This window comes from Schistocerca gregaria, chromosome 2 (genome assembly GCF_023897955.1).
Source record: "Schistocerca gregaria isolate iqSchGreg1 chromosome 2, iqSchGreg1.2, whole genome shotgun sequence".
Taxonomy (NCBI): domain Eukaryota; kingdom Metazoa; phylum Arthropoda; class Insecta; order Orthoptera; family Acrididae; genus Schistocerca; species Schistocerca gregaria.
Genome location: NC_064921.1, coordinates 289,357,469 through 289,374,349, shown reverse-complemented (window position 1 = coordinate 289,374,349; position 16,881 = coordinate 289,357,469). Strand labels below are relative to the sequence as shown.

The following is a 16,881-nucleotide window of genomic DNA, read 5'->3' as shown; positions in this document are numbered from 1 at the left end:
AGCTCGCCCTGTTTGCCCGATGTAAAATTTTGGACAATCCCCGCATGTAATTTTATATACTCCTGATTTGGAAAGTTTGTCGCTCTTACTCTGCAAGGAGTGAATTAAATTCCTATGTCGACTGTTGTTAGTAGAATAGGCGATTCTGAAATTATGGGCTCTGAGTAAACTCCCCAATTTGTAACTTATATTGCCTATGTAAGGGATAGATATTGTTGCCACCTGTTTGTCATCTACCGCATTCCCTAGGGTGGAAGAAGTAATATTTTTTCCCCTTACTTTCTTATTATACATCTGTCTTACCAACTGAGGTCTATAGCCATTATTTATAGCAATATTCTCAAGTGTGACAAGTTCAGTTTCTACCGCATCTGGTGCAAGAGGGATAGCTGTAACTCTATGAATACTAGAATGAAAAAAGGCCATCTTATGGGCGTACGGATGGGCCGAGTCTGCAGGTATAATATTGTCGGAAAACGTGTTTTTCCGAAAAATACTAAATTCAATGTGGTTGTCAACTACTGTTAATGTGAGGTCCAGAAAATTTAAGGACCTAGTATCGGATTCTCGCTCAATTGTAAAACTGACATTAGGGTGAAGATTTTTAATGAGCTTCACCCTAATGTCAGTTTTACAATTGAGCGAGAATCCGATTGGATGTTAAATATTTTTCCTTCTGACTCTAAATAAATTGAAAATTATTTTAAGTCTGAAAGCCAAAGTTAATGCAAACTTCTACTGGTGTAGTTTTATGTGAAGATAAATTTGCATCAATCAAAGGTAGCCGTGTTGTGTTAACTGATAATGGGACTTTCTAAGTAACTTTGAAAGGCAGGTTGTGCGCAATGTGTAGCGCGAGAAATGAAAGAAAACTTATTTTAAGCTGCTTTTGGAAATTGGCCACATCTACGTAAATGTTAAAGAGAGGGAAAGATTTCCATTTCACAGAAAGAACAAATTTTTAAAATTCAACACTGATAGTTATTATATAATGGTAATTAAAGTTACATGAATATGCTGCAAGACTGTATACATCGCATGGCATACAGAGCCACGAGCGCAAGACAAGATACGAGCTAAGCAACAAGATAAAAACGACAAGTGATCAGAGCGAGGTAACATGGGGCCTTTTTTTATATTGAAGTTCATGGAGTCTTTATATGCCACTGCGAAGTCCAAAGTTTCAATCCACTAATTGTTATTTGTTAAGGGTATACCACTGTAATTATTTTTACCACTAATTAGAAGCGTCACAGTAGGAGTCATGTGATAGCGCTTTGGCATTAGCAAGTTCTATGCAGGCTGTGGTTCTCTCTAGGGTGCACGTCTCTTTGACGTGTTTGTTACCTGAAGTGCGTAGTACAGTTTCGGGACGAGTTACATTGACAAGGCGTCCGCGCCTTCTCCTCGTTATCGACCTCGTCCAAATTTATAGTATAGACAGGGCTTGGTCCGAAATGAAAGTGACCGAAGACCATATGCTTCGAAAAAACAGCGTTTTTGGCATGGGACGGGCGAGGCATGAACCATTTATCTTTGCGTAATTTTCAGACTGCTGTTGGAACAGCGGGAAGAGTTCAGACTGACAACCTGAGGGTCGTAACGTCAGATCCCTAGGCGAAAACTTTTCTTTTTATTTTCAAGTTTAACGGCAATTGCATTGCAAATAAACCGAAATAATGCTCAATACATTGCGTTTATTAATATCTTCACATAGGGCATGAAAAGGAAAGGCAAAAGAAAATCTGGGGTTTCAAATAATTTTCAAGAACGGATTGTTCTTACAGTGGCCACAAGGATTTGGCAAGTAAATTTCCAAGAACGGATTGTACAAGGAGTATTCAAATTAGAAGGTGCGAAAACTCGTGAAACTAAATAGGTTGAAATGTGCATATACTTCTGCAGGATAACGTAGTGAGACATCTAGGCACTCGAATGCAGTGACGTCACCTGTCCGTGAGCTGTGCCCTTGGCCGGCTAGGTGATGCTCACCGACGATCGAAGTCCGGTATTCATCAAATTCCTCGAGCAGAGAAAATCTGCACTGTAAGATACCTCGTAACCTATCATCAAGAGCAAACAGGGGTTGCTCACAGAGGGAGTGATTCTGCTCACACGTCTCCTACGTAACACGAAGTGTAATGGCCAAGTTCAATTGGGAGAAGCTTGAAAATTCGCCCTACAGCCCGGACATGTCACCCCGAGACTTCCATGTGTCTGGTCCGTTAAAATAACATCTCCGAGGGAAGCACTTACACTTGGACGATTAATTGTAGGATACAGTAGAGGGCTGGCTCCGGTCACAGTCACAACAATTCTGGAAATAGAGAACCCTTCAGCTCATGAAGCAGTGGAATAGTTGTGCTCAGGACTTCAATTATTTTTATATAATGGCTTCAGTTTTACCCTCAATGTTGTTTCGTATTTTTCTTTTGAACACACCTCATAGTTGAAGCATACGCGAATTCGTATTCCGCTAGTTTCATTTTAACCTTCGAGCATCTCCCTGCAGCTGCATTCAAACAGTACATAACCTTGTATTCACGATAAATATCTCGCCAGCACGAGTAAATCATCAACAGTAAAATATTTAAGAAGACTAGTTTTTGATAGGAAGTTCTCACGTACGTCTTACAAACTCTTCCTGGATACTGATTAGCAATCCGAGATTTTATTTGCCTCTGCTTTTCATGCCTTTATACAAAACATTAATAAATACTCTTAATTCAGCATGATCTCAGTTCATTTTCTGTATAAACAACGTAATGTAGGAACTAAGCTAACATTAACTGATCTTTTCCTGTCCGACCTGGGTCAAAATTTCATTCTTTTCTAAATGCTTAGCAATCTGTAACACCCACTTCTGTCACTTTCATTTCTGTCGATGCTCTACATATAGCATAAATTTGGACGAAATCTGTGGTGACGAGTAGGTTCGGTCTCTTTGTGAGTAGTTGTTTTCAGAAGTCATTTCATAGATTTTTATGTCTTACCAACCACACCGGGCGATCCATACGAAGGGACAGTCTGCAGATGCGCTCCCTATAACGTGTTCAGAGGCACCATCGGTGAAGTAGCATTGCTATTTATTGTTGTGGAGCCGCAGGTCGTTATCCACCGTTTCTAAGTGAACCGAAGATTTGAAGCGCCGCTTACAAACCAATTACCATCGTAGTGGATACACATTAGCGGTCGCGGTAAGCTACATGGTGCTATAAGAGCACTCTGAAGGAATTAACAAGGGTTCTATCGATTGAGACACGCCTATCTACTTTCATCTGTTTTCGTTAAAAAGGTGTGCATGTAGAGGAGAATTTATCCCATTTCGTTAGGCTATGGAAAAGTCTTTGATACAACTGACGACATACACAACTAGATAGAAACAGCTAATATAATCAAGAAAAAACTTCATGTGCACCACCAAAAGATGCTGAAAACTTTAACTTCCCAAAGCTTAGGCCATTATATGACTTACCTAGAGATCAACAGACAGTAGCTAAGGCTATTGCAATTGTAAGGAAAAGAAACGTTAGAACGAAAGTAGATCAAATTTTAGAACAAGTTAGCTACTTCACTTACATAGTATTTGAGGCGACGTACGGCTACAGCAAAGATACAGAGAGTAAGCTTAGTACATTTAACTAGTAGGTGGAAAATTAAGGGAAACATTAAAAATGGAAGTACGAGAGATAAATTAAATACTGAGAAATCACTGTAACCCCCACACTGCTCTATAGAAATGAGACCTGGGTGATTACTAAAAAGTAAGAGAGTCGTATCCAGGCGCAGGAAATGAAATTCCTAGGGAGAGTTAAAGGTTTACAGTGGACTAAGGAATTATAGAAGAACTAAAAATTCTTAGGCTTAATGTTAAAAGTCTAGGCTATAGAAGAAAATTGAAAAAAAAAGGAACGGAGAGTGAGTGAGTCCCCTTAAATGTTAAATGCTAGAAATAATAAGTGCCAAGGAGGGAGGGGCGAGGGAGGGAGAGAGAGGGGGAGAGAGAGAGGGGGGGTAGGGAGAGAGAGGGGGGGAGGGAGAGAGAGAGAGAGAGAGAGAGAGAGAGAGAGAGAGAGAGACCTTGGCAAAGATGGGCACCGTAACAGGCAACTTAGCCTAATACCCGAAGAGGACAAGAAGAAGAAGAAGAAGAAGAAGAAGAAGAAAAAGAGAAAGAAAAGGGGGGAGGAGGAGGAGATATGATAGACCCAGAGAAGATAAAATTGAAGGTAAGCAATTTATTCTGAAATAAAGATGTAATCGCATTATATCGTTAATCTTGGTGTTACATTTCAATAACTTTGATCGTTTTATATCATTAACCATGGTTATGATGCATATTATTCCCGTGTTTATAGGCCATGTACGGCCCCAGCGTGAAATGCAGATGTACGATGATTCACCATAATGAACGTGCGGTGTATACCATTTTTAGTTTCAGAGAATGTTCCTGACTTATTTTTCCCCAGAGCAACAGTGAAAATCAGAAAGCAAGGGATGAAAAGAAACTGAGGTGCTATTTACTCCTAGTCAGAAAAAAGGTGGTTTGTGAGCTGCTGTTTCAGATGTAGGAGTGGCTTCACGGAACAAGCAGTCTGTCCCAGCGCATTCATCGCGTTTCATATTACAAGGAGAGCCAGAAAATGCGGCGTAGTGTGTGATATTTAGTCACCTGATTGGTCAGCCAATACGCGCCAGCCAGTTTACATCCATTCACGGGTGCCGTTTACAATGTGTCTGTTGTATGTGATATTGTTGGCTCAGCTAGTTCTGTTGTTTGTGCTAATGCAACTACTGTTTCAGTATAAATAAGGCAGATGAAGAGTTACCACGCAACGTACAACAAAAGCAAACAACAGAATAAGCGGTACGAATTTGTAACTTGATGCAGCGTGCTCTGAAATTAGCGACCTTCGTGCTGTTTCCTGATATCGCCAAGGGCTGCGAGAAAACAGTTGACGCTTCTGCCGCATTACACGTGTGAGCGATGGTCGAGCGTCCATGCAGCTTGGCTACGTTGCATGCAACATCCTTTGTATTTTTGAACACAATTTTTTTAGCTGCACTCTGTACAGCAAAAAGGACTGAATTAACCCTCGTTTATATGCCTCAGTCTAAAGTAGGAACTTCATTGCAGAATTCTAGCCCTACCTATCTTACGCAAATTTTTTCCTATATAAGCGTATGAAAAACCCAACTACCCCGAGAACTAAGCTTAGCTAAAGAACTGCTATAGCTTCCCCTTTTTTGTAGGGACTTTCCGTACTCTTTTCTCCCTTCCACTTTTTGCTAGTGCCTCTGTGTTTCATATTTTCTCTCTACATAATTTACATAATAGCGTATCTCCAATGAATCTAGATTCTTGACAGTTTTTCCCTTGATGCATCTTTCACTCCGCCATTACACCATGGTCCACTTACCCCAAAGACAATAGCTGCAAGGAAGTGGCATTTCATAAATCTATTTATTGGCTGTTTGCTTTTTGTCTATAGTCTATTCTACGAGATTCTCGTATAACTACCACAGTCTCGACACGAAAATCAATAAAATTGCATTGCTGATACAAGCTGCATATGATTTCCTTTGTTACCGGCCTCGCTCATTTGACGCATCTTTTGAAATTATGTAGCCAACGATAACACGTTGAATATATTTGGGTGTGTACAGCGTCGTCGTCAGACATAACAGAAAGGGGATGAAATGAAACATTTATACCTGGAAAATCAGATTGCCTTTTCGTTTTAAGCCACTTTTTTTCCAGGAGGGTAAACAGTGCATCTGTTTCATGTTGTCATGAGGAGAAGGCTACACTAGGATATTACTAAGTAAGCACAGCCTTCTCCTCTTGGCAGCATCAGGCTCTGAACTTGTCTCCTATAATAGCTACATCGCACATGAGACTTTCTCACAGTTCGAACGGAATATGAGAACCAGGAGAAAATATGAGAACCAGAGAAAATTTTAACGTTCAACTGATGACATTATTGCGTCGAGTGCATGTGTGTGTGCTTTGGTACCAAATATTGCGTTTTTTTTAAAAAAAAAAAAATAAGAATATGTGGGTAAATGCAGAAACTCACAGCCATATTTAGTGGCATACATCATCCACCAACAGGTCTGAAACGTGTGAACGACGTACAACAGTCATACAGAAATATTAATTTTGGGACATTTTTATTCAGACCTCGGCCACTGACGACAGAGTGCTCTCGAGAGGTGACAGACTCAGAGTCCGCCTTATTGAGCGCTGCTGCTGGTTGTGCATTGGCTTGTCAGCGTTCGACTTATGTTTCGTTTTCACTGTTGCTTACTGGCCCATGGACATTGCTACAGTAAGGCGAAGGAATGTCTTGCATGTAAACGCCAGCGGTATGCACCGGTCTGAGATTCCCCTACCCCCCCCCCCCCCCCCCCCTCCCTCCCATCAACTCACCACTTATCAATCTGAGTTGGACATTTTCCCACAGTTTCCTTCAAACGTGGCCTGCAGTTTGAGACTGTTGTGGGTCTTTCTTGAGGCTAGGAGATCAATGTACATGGGAAGAGCTGTAGTAGTGACAGCTCTGTGCCGCCTGGTGCCTTGCGTTGATCGCAGGAATTGTATTGACTCTACTGCTATCAGATACGCACGGCCCGCTTTTTTGCAGCAGTCACTGGGTTGTGTTTTTCGGAATTTGAACTCTATTAGTGGTACGCTAATTAAGGTTTTGGGGAATATGCTGACCCACAGAAAGTGCTCGATCTCTGCAGCTCTCTACGGTTGCAGTTTACCATACCGCAAGATAGAAACTGTAACCTCAGTGAGTCTATGAAATTATGCATGAATAGTTTAATTTTGCTACACTGTGACCATTGCTGTCTCATATGTGTGGTGAAAACGTACGTACATCGGATTATTTCACTATTTAAGCGTGCCGGCCAATGTGGCCAAGCGGTTCTATGCGCTTCAGTCTGGAATCGCGCGACCGCTACAGTCGCAGGTTCGAATCCTGCCTCGGGCATGAATGTGAGTGATGTCCTTAGGTTAGTTAGGTTTAAGTAGTTCTAAGTTCTAGGGGACTGCTGAGCTCGGATATTTAGTCCCAATGTTCTCAGAGCCATTTGAACTATTTTTCTGTCCACGCATCTTCTAGTGAAGTTGTAGACTAAGATTGTGGAAGTTCCATCTCTTTTCGTTCAACTTGGAGCTATGTCAGATCGCGTCAGTGTGCATTTAGAATTGTGTTTTTTTACATGTCGTATCGCCACAAACTACTTATACTGCAGAGTTCACTTCTATTTTTGTGTGTGGCACGTTAGTAACACTGCCTTGGTATCCGCTATTGAAGCATACATACATATGTCATATTACTCACTATTTATGCCCAGTACGTTTTCGTAGCTATGTTTTTTTAAAACGCCGAAGTGTGCAGAGTGTCTTTGGAATCCTATGGATCCGTCCAAATTGTGATAATAGGGATGGCCATAATCAGATTTTCCTGCAGTCAGTATATGAGGCTTACAGTAACGTTTCATGTAATAACATTGGTGCGGAGTTTCTTTTGCTTATGTATCGTAATAATGAAGATATGTATTTATAATTGCCGGCCGGTGTGGCCGAGCGGTTCTAGGCACTACAGTCTGGAGCCGCGCGACTGCTACGGTCGCAGGTTCGAATTCTACCTTGGGCACGGATGGTGTCATGTCCTTAGGTTAGTTAGGTTTAATTAGTTCTAAGTTCTAGGGGACTGATGACCTCAGAAGTTAAGTCCCATAGTGCTCAGAGCCATTTGAACCATTTTACTTATAATTCCCTCTGGGAGGGCTGTCTGATTGAAAATGGCGTCACTCACGCTTAAGTGCCACTTTTAAAATCATGATTCTCAGGACAGGATGGGAAGTTTGTTTATTGGTGGTCAAAAAAAAAGTGGTAGGGAGGGGGAGTGCTTGGTGATTAACAGCTACCTTTATCTGAAAATACGTCCACAGATTTCCCCTGGTTGATGTGTAGGGGTCGGCAAGTTACAACTGGCTTACCGTAGCAAGAAGCCCCCTCCCTGAGTGACTGATTTTTTAACAGTAGTGACTTTTGCGCCAGTGACCAGGCTGGAGACGAATACACATATAGGTTGATTAAATATATAATGCAAATTTATCTACGAAACGTGTGGAGATAATCAGATAGTAAGTACGTTAAGTGAACTTGGAATTTCGAATTAGGACAACCATCAGCTGTAGCATGTCAAAAGGAACTTTGCATGGTAATCAGAATAGCACAGGCACTGCTGTATCGTGTAATCAGTGTTGGGTAGACACTCGGCGCTCTCTTGTTCATGGCCAGGGATTCTGTGGCAGCCGTGGCCACTCGAGGAATTCCATAACCTACATCTACATCTACATGAATACTCTGCAATTCACATTTAAGTGCTTGGCAGAGGGTTCATCGAACCACAATCATACTATCTCTCTACTATTCCACTCCCGAACAGCGAGCGGGAAAAACGAACACCTAAACCTTTCTGTTCGAGCTCTGATTTCTCTTATTTTATTTTGATGATCATTCCTACCTATGTAGGTTGGGCTCAACAAAATATATTCGCATTCGGAAGAGAAAGTTGGTGACTGAAATTTCGTAAAAAGGTCTCGCCGCGACGAAAAACGTCTATGCTGTAATGACTTCCATCCCAACTCGTGTATCATATCTGCCACACTCTCTCCCCTATAACGTGATAATACAAAACGAGCTGCCCTTTTTTGCACCCTTTGGATGTCCTCCGTCAATCCCACATGGTAAGGATCCCACACCGAGCAGCAATATTCTAACAGAGGACGAATGAGTGTAGTGTAAGCTGTCTCTTTAGTGGACTTGTTGCATGTTCTAAGTGTCCTGCCAATGAAACGCAACCTTTGGCTCGCCTTCCCGACAATATTATCTATGTGGTCCTTCCAACTGAAGTTGTTCGTAATTTTAACACCCAGGTACTTAGTTGAATTGACAGCCTTGAGAATTGTACTATTTATCGAGTAATTGAATTCCAACGGATTTCTTTTGGAACTCATGTGGATCATCTCACACTTTCCGTTATTTAGCGTCAACTGCCACCTGACACACCATACAGCAATCTTTTCTAAATCGCTTCGCAACTGATACTGGTCTTCGGATGACCTTACTAGACGGTAAATTACAGCATCATCTGCGAACAATCTAAGAGAACAGCAGAGGTCCCAGGACGCTTCCCTGGGGAACACCTGATATCACTTCAGTTTTACTCGATGATTTGCCGTCTATTTCTACGAACTGCGACCTTCCTGACAGGAAATCACGAGTCCAGTCGCACAACTGAGACGATACACCATAGCTTGTGAGGAACGGTGTCAAAAGCTTTCCGGAAATCTAGAAATACGGAATCAACTTGAGATCCCCTGTCGATAGCGGCCATTACCTCGTGCGAATAAAGAGCTAGCTGCGTTGCACAAGAACGATGTTTTCTGAAGCCATGCTGATTACGCGTCAATAGATCGTTCCCTTCGAGGTGATTCATAATGTTTGAATACAGTATATGCTCCAAAACCCTACTGCAAACCGACGTCAATGATATAGGTCTGTAGTTAAACGGATTACTCCTACTACCCTTCTTGAACACTGGTGCGACCTGCGCAATTTTCCAATCTGTAGGTACAGATCTACCGGTGAGCGAGCGGTTGTATATGAGTGCTAAGTAGGGAGCTATAGTATCAGCGTAATCTGAAAGGAACCTAATCGGTATACAATCTGGACCTGAAGACTTGCCCGTATCAAGCGATTTGAGTTGCTTCGCAACCCCTAAGGTATCTACTTTTAAGGAACTCATGCTAGCAGATGTTCGTGTTTCAAATTCTGGAATATTCCATTCGTCTTCCCTGGTGAAGGAATTTCGGAAAACTGCGTTCAAATGTCACTTGACTTGCCTCATTTGACTTACTGTACTTGGCGAATACAGCGGGGGAGGGGAAGCAGTTCCTCGTAACCTGGTGGTGTATTTGCATCGGTACTTGGCATTTTTCACTCACGTCGTGGGATTTGTTTGCCGTTATTACCACGGGTGAGAGGTATCGCGCTCGATACAGCATCAGTGTCTTTTGCGAGCAACCACGTCAGAGTAGATTGCATCCAAAAAATGCCAGTTCCTTGGCCATTAATAGTGTGGTATCCACGGCTATACACCACATTTCAGCGTTAGAAGGTTGGGTTACCCTGCAGGCAACACATTTTCCTGTTGCTTAGATATGTTTTCTTTTCATGGCCTGCAATATCTTTTGTTGGACGTATCAGAATTTTGCACGATGACACACCATCTAGTAATGTGGTGGTGCCTTAGCAAGTTACGTGTGATAGTTCTTGTATCTTTCCTTGGAAATTGTTAGTTCTTACAGAATTTTCTAAGACGTCATTGTTTCTATCAATGTGTTTATTTCCAACACATTCCAGTCTTTTGACTGGCTGAGAGCATTATGACGTTGATACAATGCGACGCTGATATGACTGAAAAAACTCACTAACGCTATAAAATGCATAAAGTTGTGGAAGGGAGAGAGAAATGAGGCATACATGTGTGTATGTAGATTCTGACGATGCCTCGAACGACATAATATTATGTCCTTATTATCAAACAGAACACACAGAAGTCTTGTGACTTGACGTAATTTGTTATTAACAACTAGATACAGACTGATCCTCTACGTTTTGCGACTAGCTTCAGAGTGAACCCCTCCCACTGAAGAGTTCCAGTTATAAAGAATGATAAGAGGGCTCGTTTCCTAATGGTCAACGGAGTTTCCTGTGCCGATAGTGGTTGGGAGGAGTCTTCTGTCAATTTTGTATCATATGTCCACTAATGATAATTCGCACTATTTCCTGATTCCGCAGCGTGACCTTTATAAATTTCGGGTGGTTCCCTGGAGGAAGGAGAGTGGGTCACCAACGAGGCCAAGCTGTAATCAGACACCACATGTACAGCAGGACACTGGATGTAATAAATTCGTTACTGAGCCAGAAACGGCACTGATGCCCACCTATATCTAAGCTGGAACAAACAGGAATTAATGGCGAGAACGGTGCTTAGAAGTTTTCATTTTTGGCGTATCATCTTTGTAGAGATTTCAGCTTTATTCGTGTATCTTCCTTGCGCCTAAGTTTAAAATCCGTTAGTCGGAACAAGAAGCTTTGTACCATGTTTAAGGAGAAATATAGATATTTCATCTATTCCTCTGCTAATGTAGACAATGGACTACGTTACTATCTGTCTTATTTAGGACTACTACGGAAATACCGAGCGAGGTGGCGCATTGGTTAGCATACTGGACTCGCATTCGGGAGTCACCGGCCATCCTGATTTAGATTTTCCGTGATTTCCCTAAATCGTTACAGGCAAATGCCGGGATGGTTCCTTTGAAAGGGCACGGCCGATTTCCTTCCCAATCCTTCCCCACCCCGAGCTTGCGCTCCGTCTCTAATGACCTCGTTGTCGACGGGACGTTAAACACTAACCAACACCACCACCTACTATGGAAATTTAAGACCGTATGGAGCTCTGTTTTATTCAAATGCTTTGTGGAACAGTAATGTAGGTGATCGAGTGGAGATCAAATGTAACCTTGCTACTGCAGTTTTTCACTTGTTAATTGAATAATAATATGAATATTTCATAAATTATCTTCAATTATTTTCATGCGTGTGTAGTTTCTGAAAATAATTATATTTTCCGGGCCATACCCTAGAGCTCATGTATTATTTCTTACATTTGCAGCTGGTGGGAGCACAATTTACTAGTTACGTTCCGCCATCTGCAAAAATATTTTCAATATTCTACATGCAACCTACAGAAAGTATAAGATGGATCTGTGTTGCTGAGCACTTCGAGAAATGTTGCTGATGACGGATATATTCGGAATGATTACAGTAATTTACGTTGATTGCGAATAGGTATTAGACCATACAAAGTGAGGTTTTACATCTTTATGACATGCATCCTGTGAGGGAGGATGCAGGTATACTTTCGGATTCTATCAGCAGGTTAGAGTATGTTGATCGCAGTTTGGCGTTCACTTAAATGGTTGTGCAAGTACCCCTCAAATCGCCCACCCGGATAGCCGCGCGGTCTACGCGCTACTTCCCGAGCCGGAAGGCGTGACGGTCCCCGGCACGAATTCGCACTGCGGTTTAGTGTCGAGGTGTGCCGACCTGCCTGTGGATGGTTTTTAAGGCGGTTTTCGATCTACCTCGGCGAATGCGCGCTGGTTCCCCTTAGTCCGCCTCAGTTACATAGTGTCAGTGATTGCTGCACAAACACCTTTTCCACATACGTGTACACCATAATTACTCTACCACGGAAACATGTGGGGCTACATTCGACTTACGTGAGGCGTTCCCGGCGGGGAGGTGGTTTCCATTGGGGGCCGAACCGCACCGGACAATAACACTGGGTTCGTTTTGGGGCGGCAGTGGGGTGGAGTGGGTGGACTGCTGTGGCTTGTTGTGGGGTTTTGAACCGCTGAAGGCTATGGCGGGACGAGGCCTCTCCGTCTTTTCTAGGTCCCCGATTCAGTACATACATACATACATACATACCCCTTAAATTATTCGTTGCCCTATGAAAGTGTTTCAAACTTCTTAGTATATCAAACAAATAGCAGTCACATTGCCTAGTTTTCACTCTGGGATCAAAATTTTGTATAAAAGAGGGAATAAACTTAGGGCAGTTTTCACTGAAGTTACACCAGTTACCTACACAGTTTATTTCCAAAGTGGATTACGAAGGTTTGACCGTATTAACTGATTAATAGATACGGTATTAGGTGCATTTTTTATACACGTCTCGTTCCACTTGATCAAAATTCATGAAATTAACAATAAAAAGTTAACAGTAGAGTAAATAAAATTTACGCAAATCTTATGTAGGTGATAAGCTGCTCAGTACATGTCAGAGAAACCATTACCCTGTAATTGTCTCCTATTGCGACGCATAAGTTTGAAATTTGGCTCAAAGATGGCAACAGCGTTCTCTGTAATGGAGAAAAATCGCAACTCCATGTGTCACCTCGGCGACAAATGCGAAAAAAACGACCAGAGCTGAGAAGCTGGAGGGAGCTATAAGGTGTGCTGCTGATGTCACATTGGCAGATAATCTAAACTCAGTTCTGCCCAAAAACCCCGAGGAAGTGTCACACGATCGGAAGGTTTTCACAGCTTTTCTTGCCCTATTTCACCCCTCGTTTCGACGTCTCAGCGAAAAAGGTAAGATCGCGACACCCAGCGCTGAGTTCACGCGGTTTTCTGTGGGTGGCCCAGAAAAGCCCTTTCAGTCTCACAGCCTCTCAGAATAGACACAAAATGTCCTTAGGGGAAGGCACAAAGTGCGCAAATGAGAACACCCATTTCCTAGGAGCGGTGAAGTGCGATCAGTAAAACTAAGAAGTTCTTGTTTGCCTTTGACGGTGCTGATATCCCCACGCGTTTCAACACTTCGGTTAAGGCCACTGTGGGGTTGCATCCAAATTGAGCGTGATCGCATACATTTGGAGTGCAACGCATCCGTAATTTTTGCTCTTGTTTACAGGATGGAACCACTAGAGAGCGTTCTAAGTCGTTGGATGAAATTTGAATTAGACCTGAAGCAGCAAATGATTCATACGGGCCGGCCGCGGTGCTCTCGCGGTTATGGCGCTCAGTCCGGAACCGCGTGACTGCTACGGTCGCAGGTTCGAATCCTGCCTCGGGCATGGGTGTGTGTGATGGTCTTAGGCTAGTTAAGTTTAGGTAGTTCTAAGTTCTAGGGGACTGATGACCACAGATGTTAAGTCCTATAGTGCTCAGAGCCATTTTTGATTCATACGGTTTTTCAAACCTCCTGTTCACCGCAATCCTGTGGCATGATTGTATGGGAGTGTCACATTAAGAAAAGTGTGAATAAAACTGCCAATGATCCATGTAAGACACTCCAATTCGGCAACATCCTCAGTGTCAACCACGCAACTTTACTGAGCACGGAACTTATTGGCAGATTAAAACTGTGTGCCTGAGCGAGACTCGAACTCGGGACCTTTTCCTTTCACGGGCTAGTGGTCTACCGTTGAGCATCTTAGAAATGTAACTGTCTGAATTTTTTTTCCTAGGCCACCCATACGAAAAACGCGTGATTTCAATGCTGGGGACGTGGTTCTGACCTCCATCGCAGATGCTTCAAAACAAGTGGTGGAAATAGCCTAAGAGGGGCTGTGAAAATATTTTCATGTTATGACATCTCCAAGGTGGATTGGGAGATATTGTGGAGAAATTTGGTGCGAACGTGACAGCATTAACATACATTAAATTTCAGATGAATTTCCGGGCTTCGGCCTTTCTTTAGCAAGTGTTGTCGCCTTGCTGTCTGAGGTTGTTTGAGGCTGAGCGGTTCTAGGCGCTTCAGTCCCGAACCGCGCTGCTACTGCTGTCGCATGTTCGAATCCTGCCTCGGACATGGCTGTGAGTGATGTCCTTAAGTTAGTTAGTTTTCCGTAGTTCTAAGTTCTAGGGTACTGATGACCTCAGATGTTAAGTCCCATAGTGCTCAGAGGCATTTTAACCATTTGAGGCGTCGCCTAGCCCGAGGCTGACGTCGCAGGCCACATTGTTTCAAATGGTTCACATGGCTCTGAGCACTATGGGACTTAACTTCTAAGGTCATCAGTCACCTAGGACTTAGAACTACTTAAACCTAACTAACCTAAGGACATCACACACATCCATGCCGGGGCAGGGTTCAAACCTGCGACAGTAGCGGTCGCGCGGTTCCAGACTCTAGCGTCTAGAACCGCTCAGCCACTCCGGTCGGCAGGCCACTATGCTTTTCACGATTACCAAGGAAGTCATCCTTGAGCCAAATTTCAAACATACTTCGCAAAAATAGGTAATGAGTTTTGAATTCTGTGGTGCAGTTTATATATCATTTAACATCGCCGCTTTTATGCGGTCATTAACACCCCTAGTCTGCAGCGGTGCAGTAGTGAGAGGCAGCCGTGCCCCGGGGAGTACTCACGCCGGTCGAGGAAGCGGAACCTGCCGAGGAAACCCGAGCTGTTGGAGGGCGGGCCCGCGGCGTGCATGGCAAGCACGAGCGCCGGGCCCTGGCTGTAGAGCGCCGCGGGCACATCGCGCAGCCCGCCGCACAGCACGCCCGCGGGCGGCGTCCGCTCGTTCACGTCGGCGCGCAGCTGCCCGCCCAGCGACAGGAACACCTCCACGCGGTCGCCCAGGGAGCAGCTGCCGGCAACAACACCACATCCTCCCGTCACCAGCGCAGCCGGAGCGTGAGTGCCAAGCGAAGCCTCACCAGCCACACAATCACACACTTATAGGAATATGTGGTGTCCATCCTTTCGGACGCGTCCGAAAGGACGGAAACCACGAATTCCCCTATAACTGATTTGCCTCGAAGGGCAATGGATCCACCACCTTCAGTGAAAATACACATGTACGTTGGCCCTCTTGCGGGAATAGAAAATTTGCGAGCGTGGAGGACGTGGACAGGGACTGCGGATAGATGGTGCTAGGTGGGAATGTTCGTGGACCAGCGAGCTTGCCTATGTAGACCACGCAATTGCAATAAACAGTGTGTCTGTATGGTGGAGTGGTTAATGGAGTTGCCTAGTGAGGATGAGATTCCAGTTGGCGGTTTGTGTGAGTTGCTGATTTGGGGGGGAGGACAAAACAGCGAAGTAATCACTCCCTTGGTCTAGGATGACATAAATCAAGGGAGGAACAACGCAATCAGCACAGTCCAGTCAATGGGAAGGGATAAAGTGCAAATAAGGAGAGAAAAGTCTCTATATGTCCATCTTGTCACAGCCAGGACCTCAGAAGTTCAGTACAGAGAGTCAAATGAAACACCTTTCAGCCGTCTAAATTTCCAGATTGGTATTTCACTGGGCTACCAGTTTCGGCGATATATTGCATCATCTTCAGGCCCACTGATCGAACTGTAGGAAGATTGTCACGTCTGGTTTACTCTGCAGGTGATGTCTGAAGTGATCACTGTCTCAAAAATCTATGCTATGGTTACCAGTCTCTGGATACTTGCCCCTACTTTGACTGAACCAAAGATTGGAATCTTCATACACATCGGTCAAGGGCCTGAATATGGTATGTAAAAACTCTCACGCTGATAACCAAATAAAATAACACTTCGGAAATTATAAGGCTGAAAAGTGTTTCATTTGGCATCCTAACCATGTGAGGGTTGATCACTAACACATAAGATATGGAAGGTTGGAGGGCATATTTAGTGTAAAGGTCCAAAAGACGAGGGTAGACCAGTAAAATATGGATCACCGTGAGTGGGCGGGTCATTGCACAGCAAAAACCCATGGGTCAAACTAGTATGGCCGATTCGAGAACGGTAGAAGATCGTAGATTTCCGCCAGATATAATAATTAAATGTCTTGAATATCCAAACATCAGCAATTGGGATATTTTGTCATCTCTCAAAGGCTTTTGATTGTGTGAATTATGAAATTCCAGATAAAATTAAGTATTGTGGTAGAACGCCATGTGGTGAAAGTCTCCTTGATGGCGCGAAGTTTATTAGACAGGGAAATAGCCTCCCTACAGTTATCCCACGACTAAGCAAAAATTTATTTGACGTAAAGCCGCAAATCCGCCACAAAACTGATAGGTGGGCGCCCCTTCGCGCCAACCAGACGATCAATAAGATCATACGCAGGACACTTGTGTAGCCAGTAACCCAAAGGAAATCGACGAAACAAGCTGCATCACCAAGTTCATCGAGGTCATGGACGTCAGAGAGCAAGCGGTGGAGGGAGAAACATCGAGCGATAGCCTGAAGGCCACTCATTGAGTCCGTACATAACGAAACGAGTCAGTAGAAG

General features: G+C 43.6%; 1 protein-coding gene across 1 annotated transcript in view; it reads right to left on the bottom strand.

The window, feature by feature from the left end:
- The window catches only part of LOC126336127 (suppressor of lurcher protein 1-like), a 309,867-nt gene that overhangs the window by 78,630 nt on the left and 214,356 nt on the right, over nucleotides 1–16,881 (bottom strand). Inside the window, exon 5 of the mRNA XM_049999616.1 lies at nucleotides 15,033–15,256. Within this exon, the coding sequence (XP_049855573.1) occupies nucleotides 15,033–15,256 (224 nt within the window). The remainder of the gene's footprint in view (nucleotides 1–15,032; nucleotides 15,257–16,881) is intronic.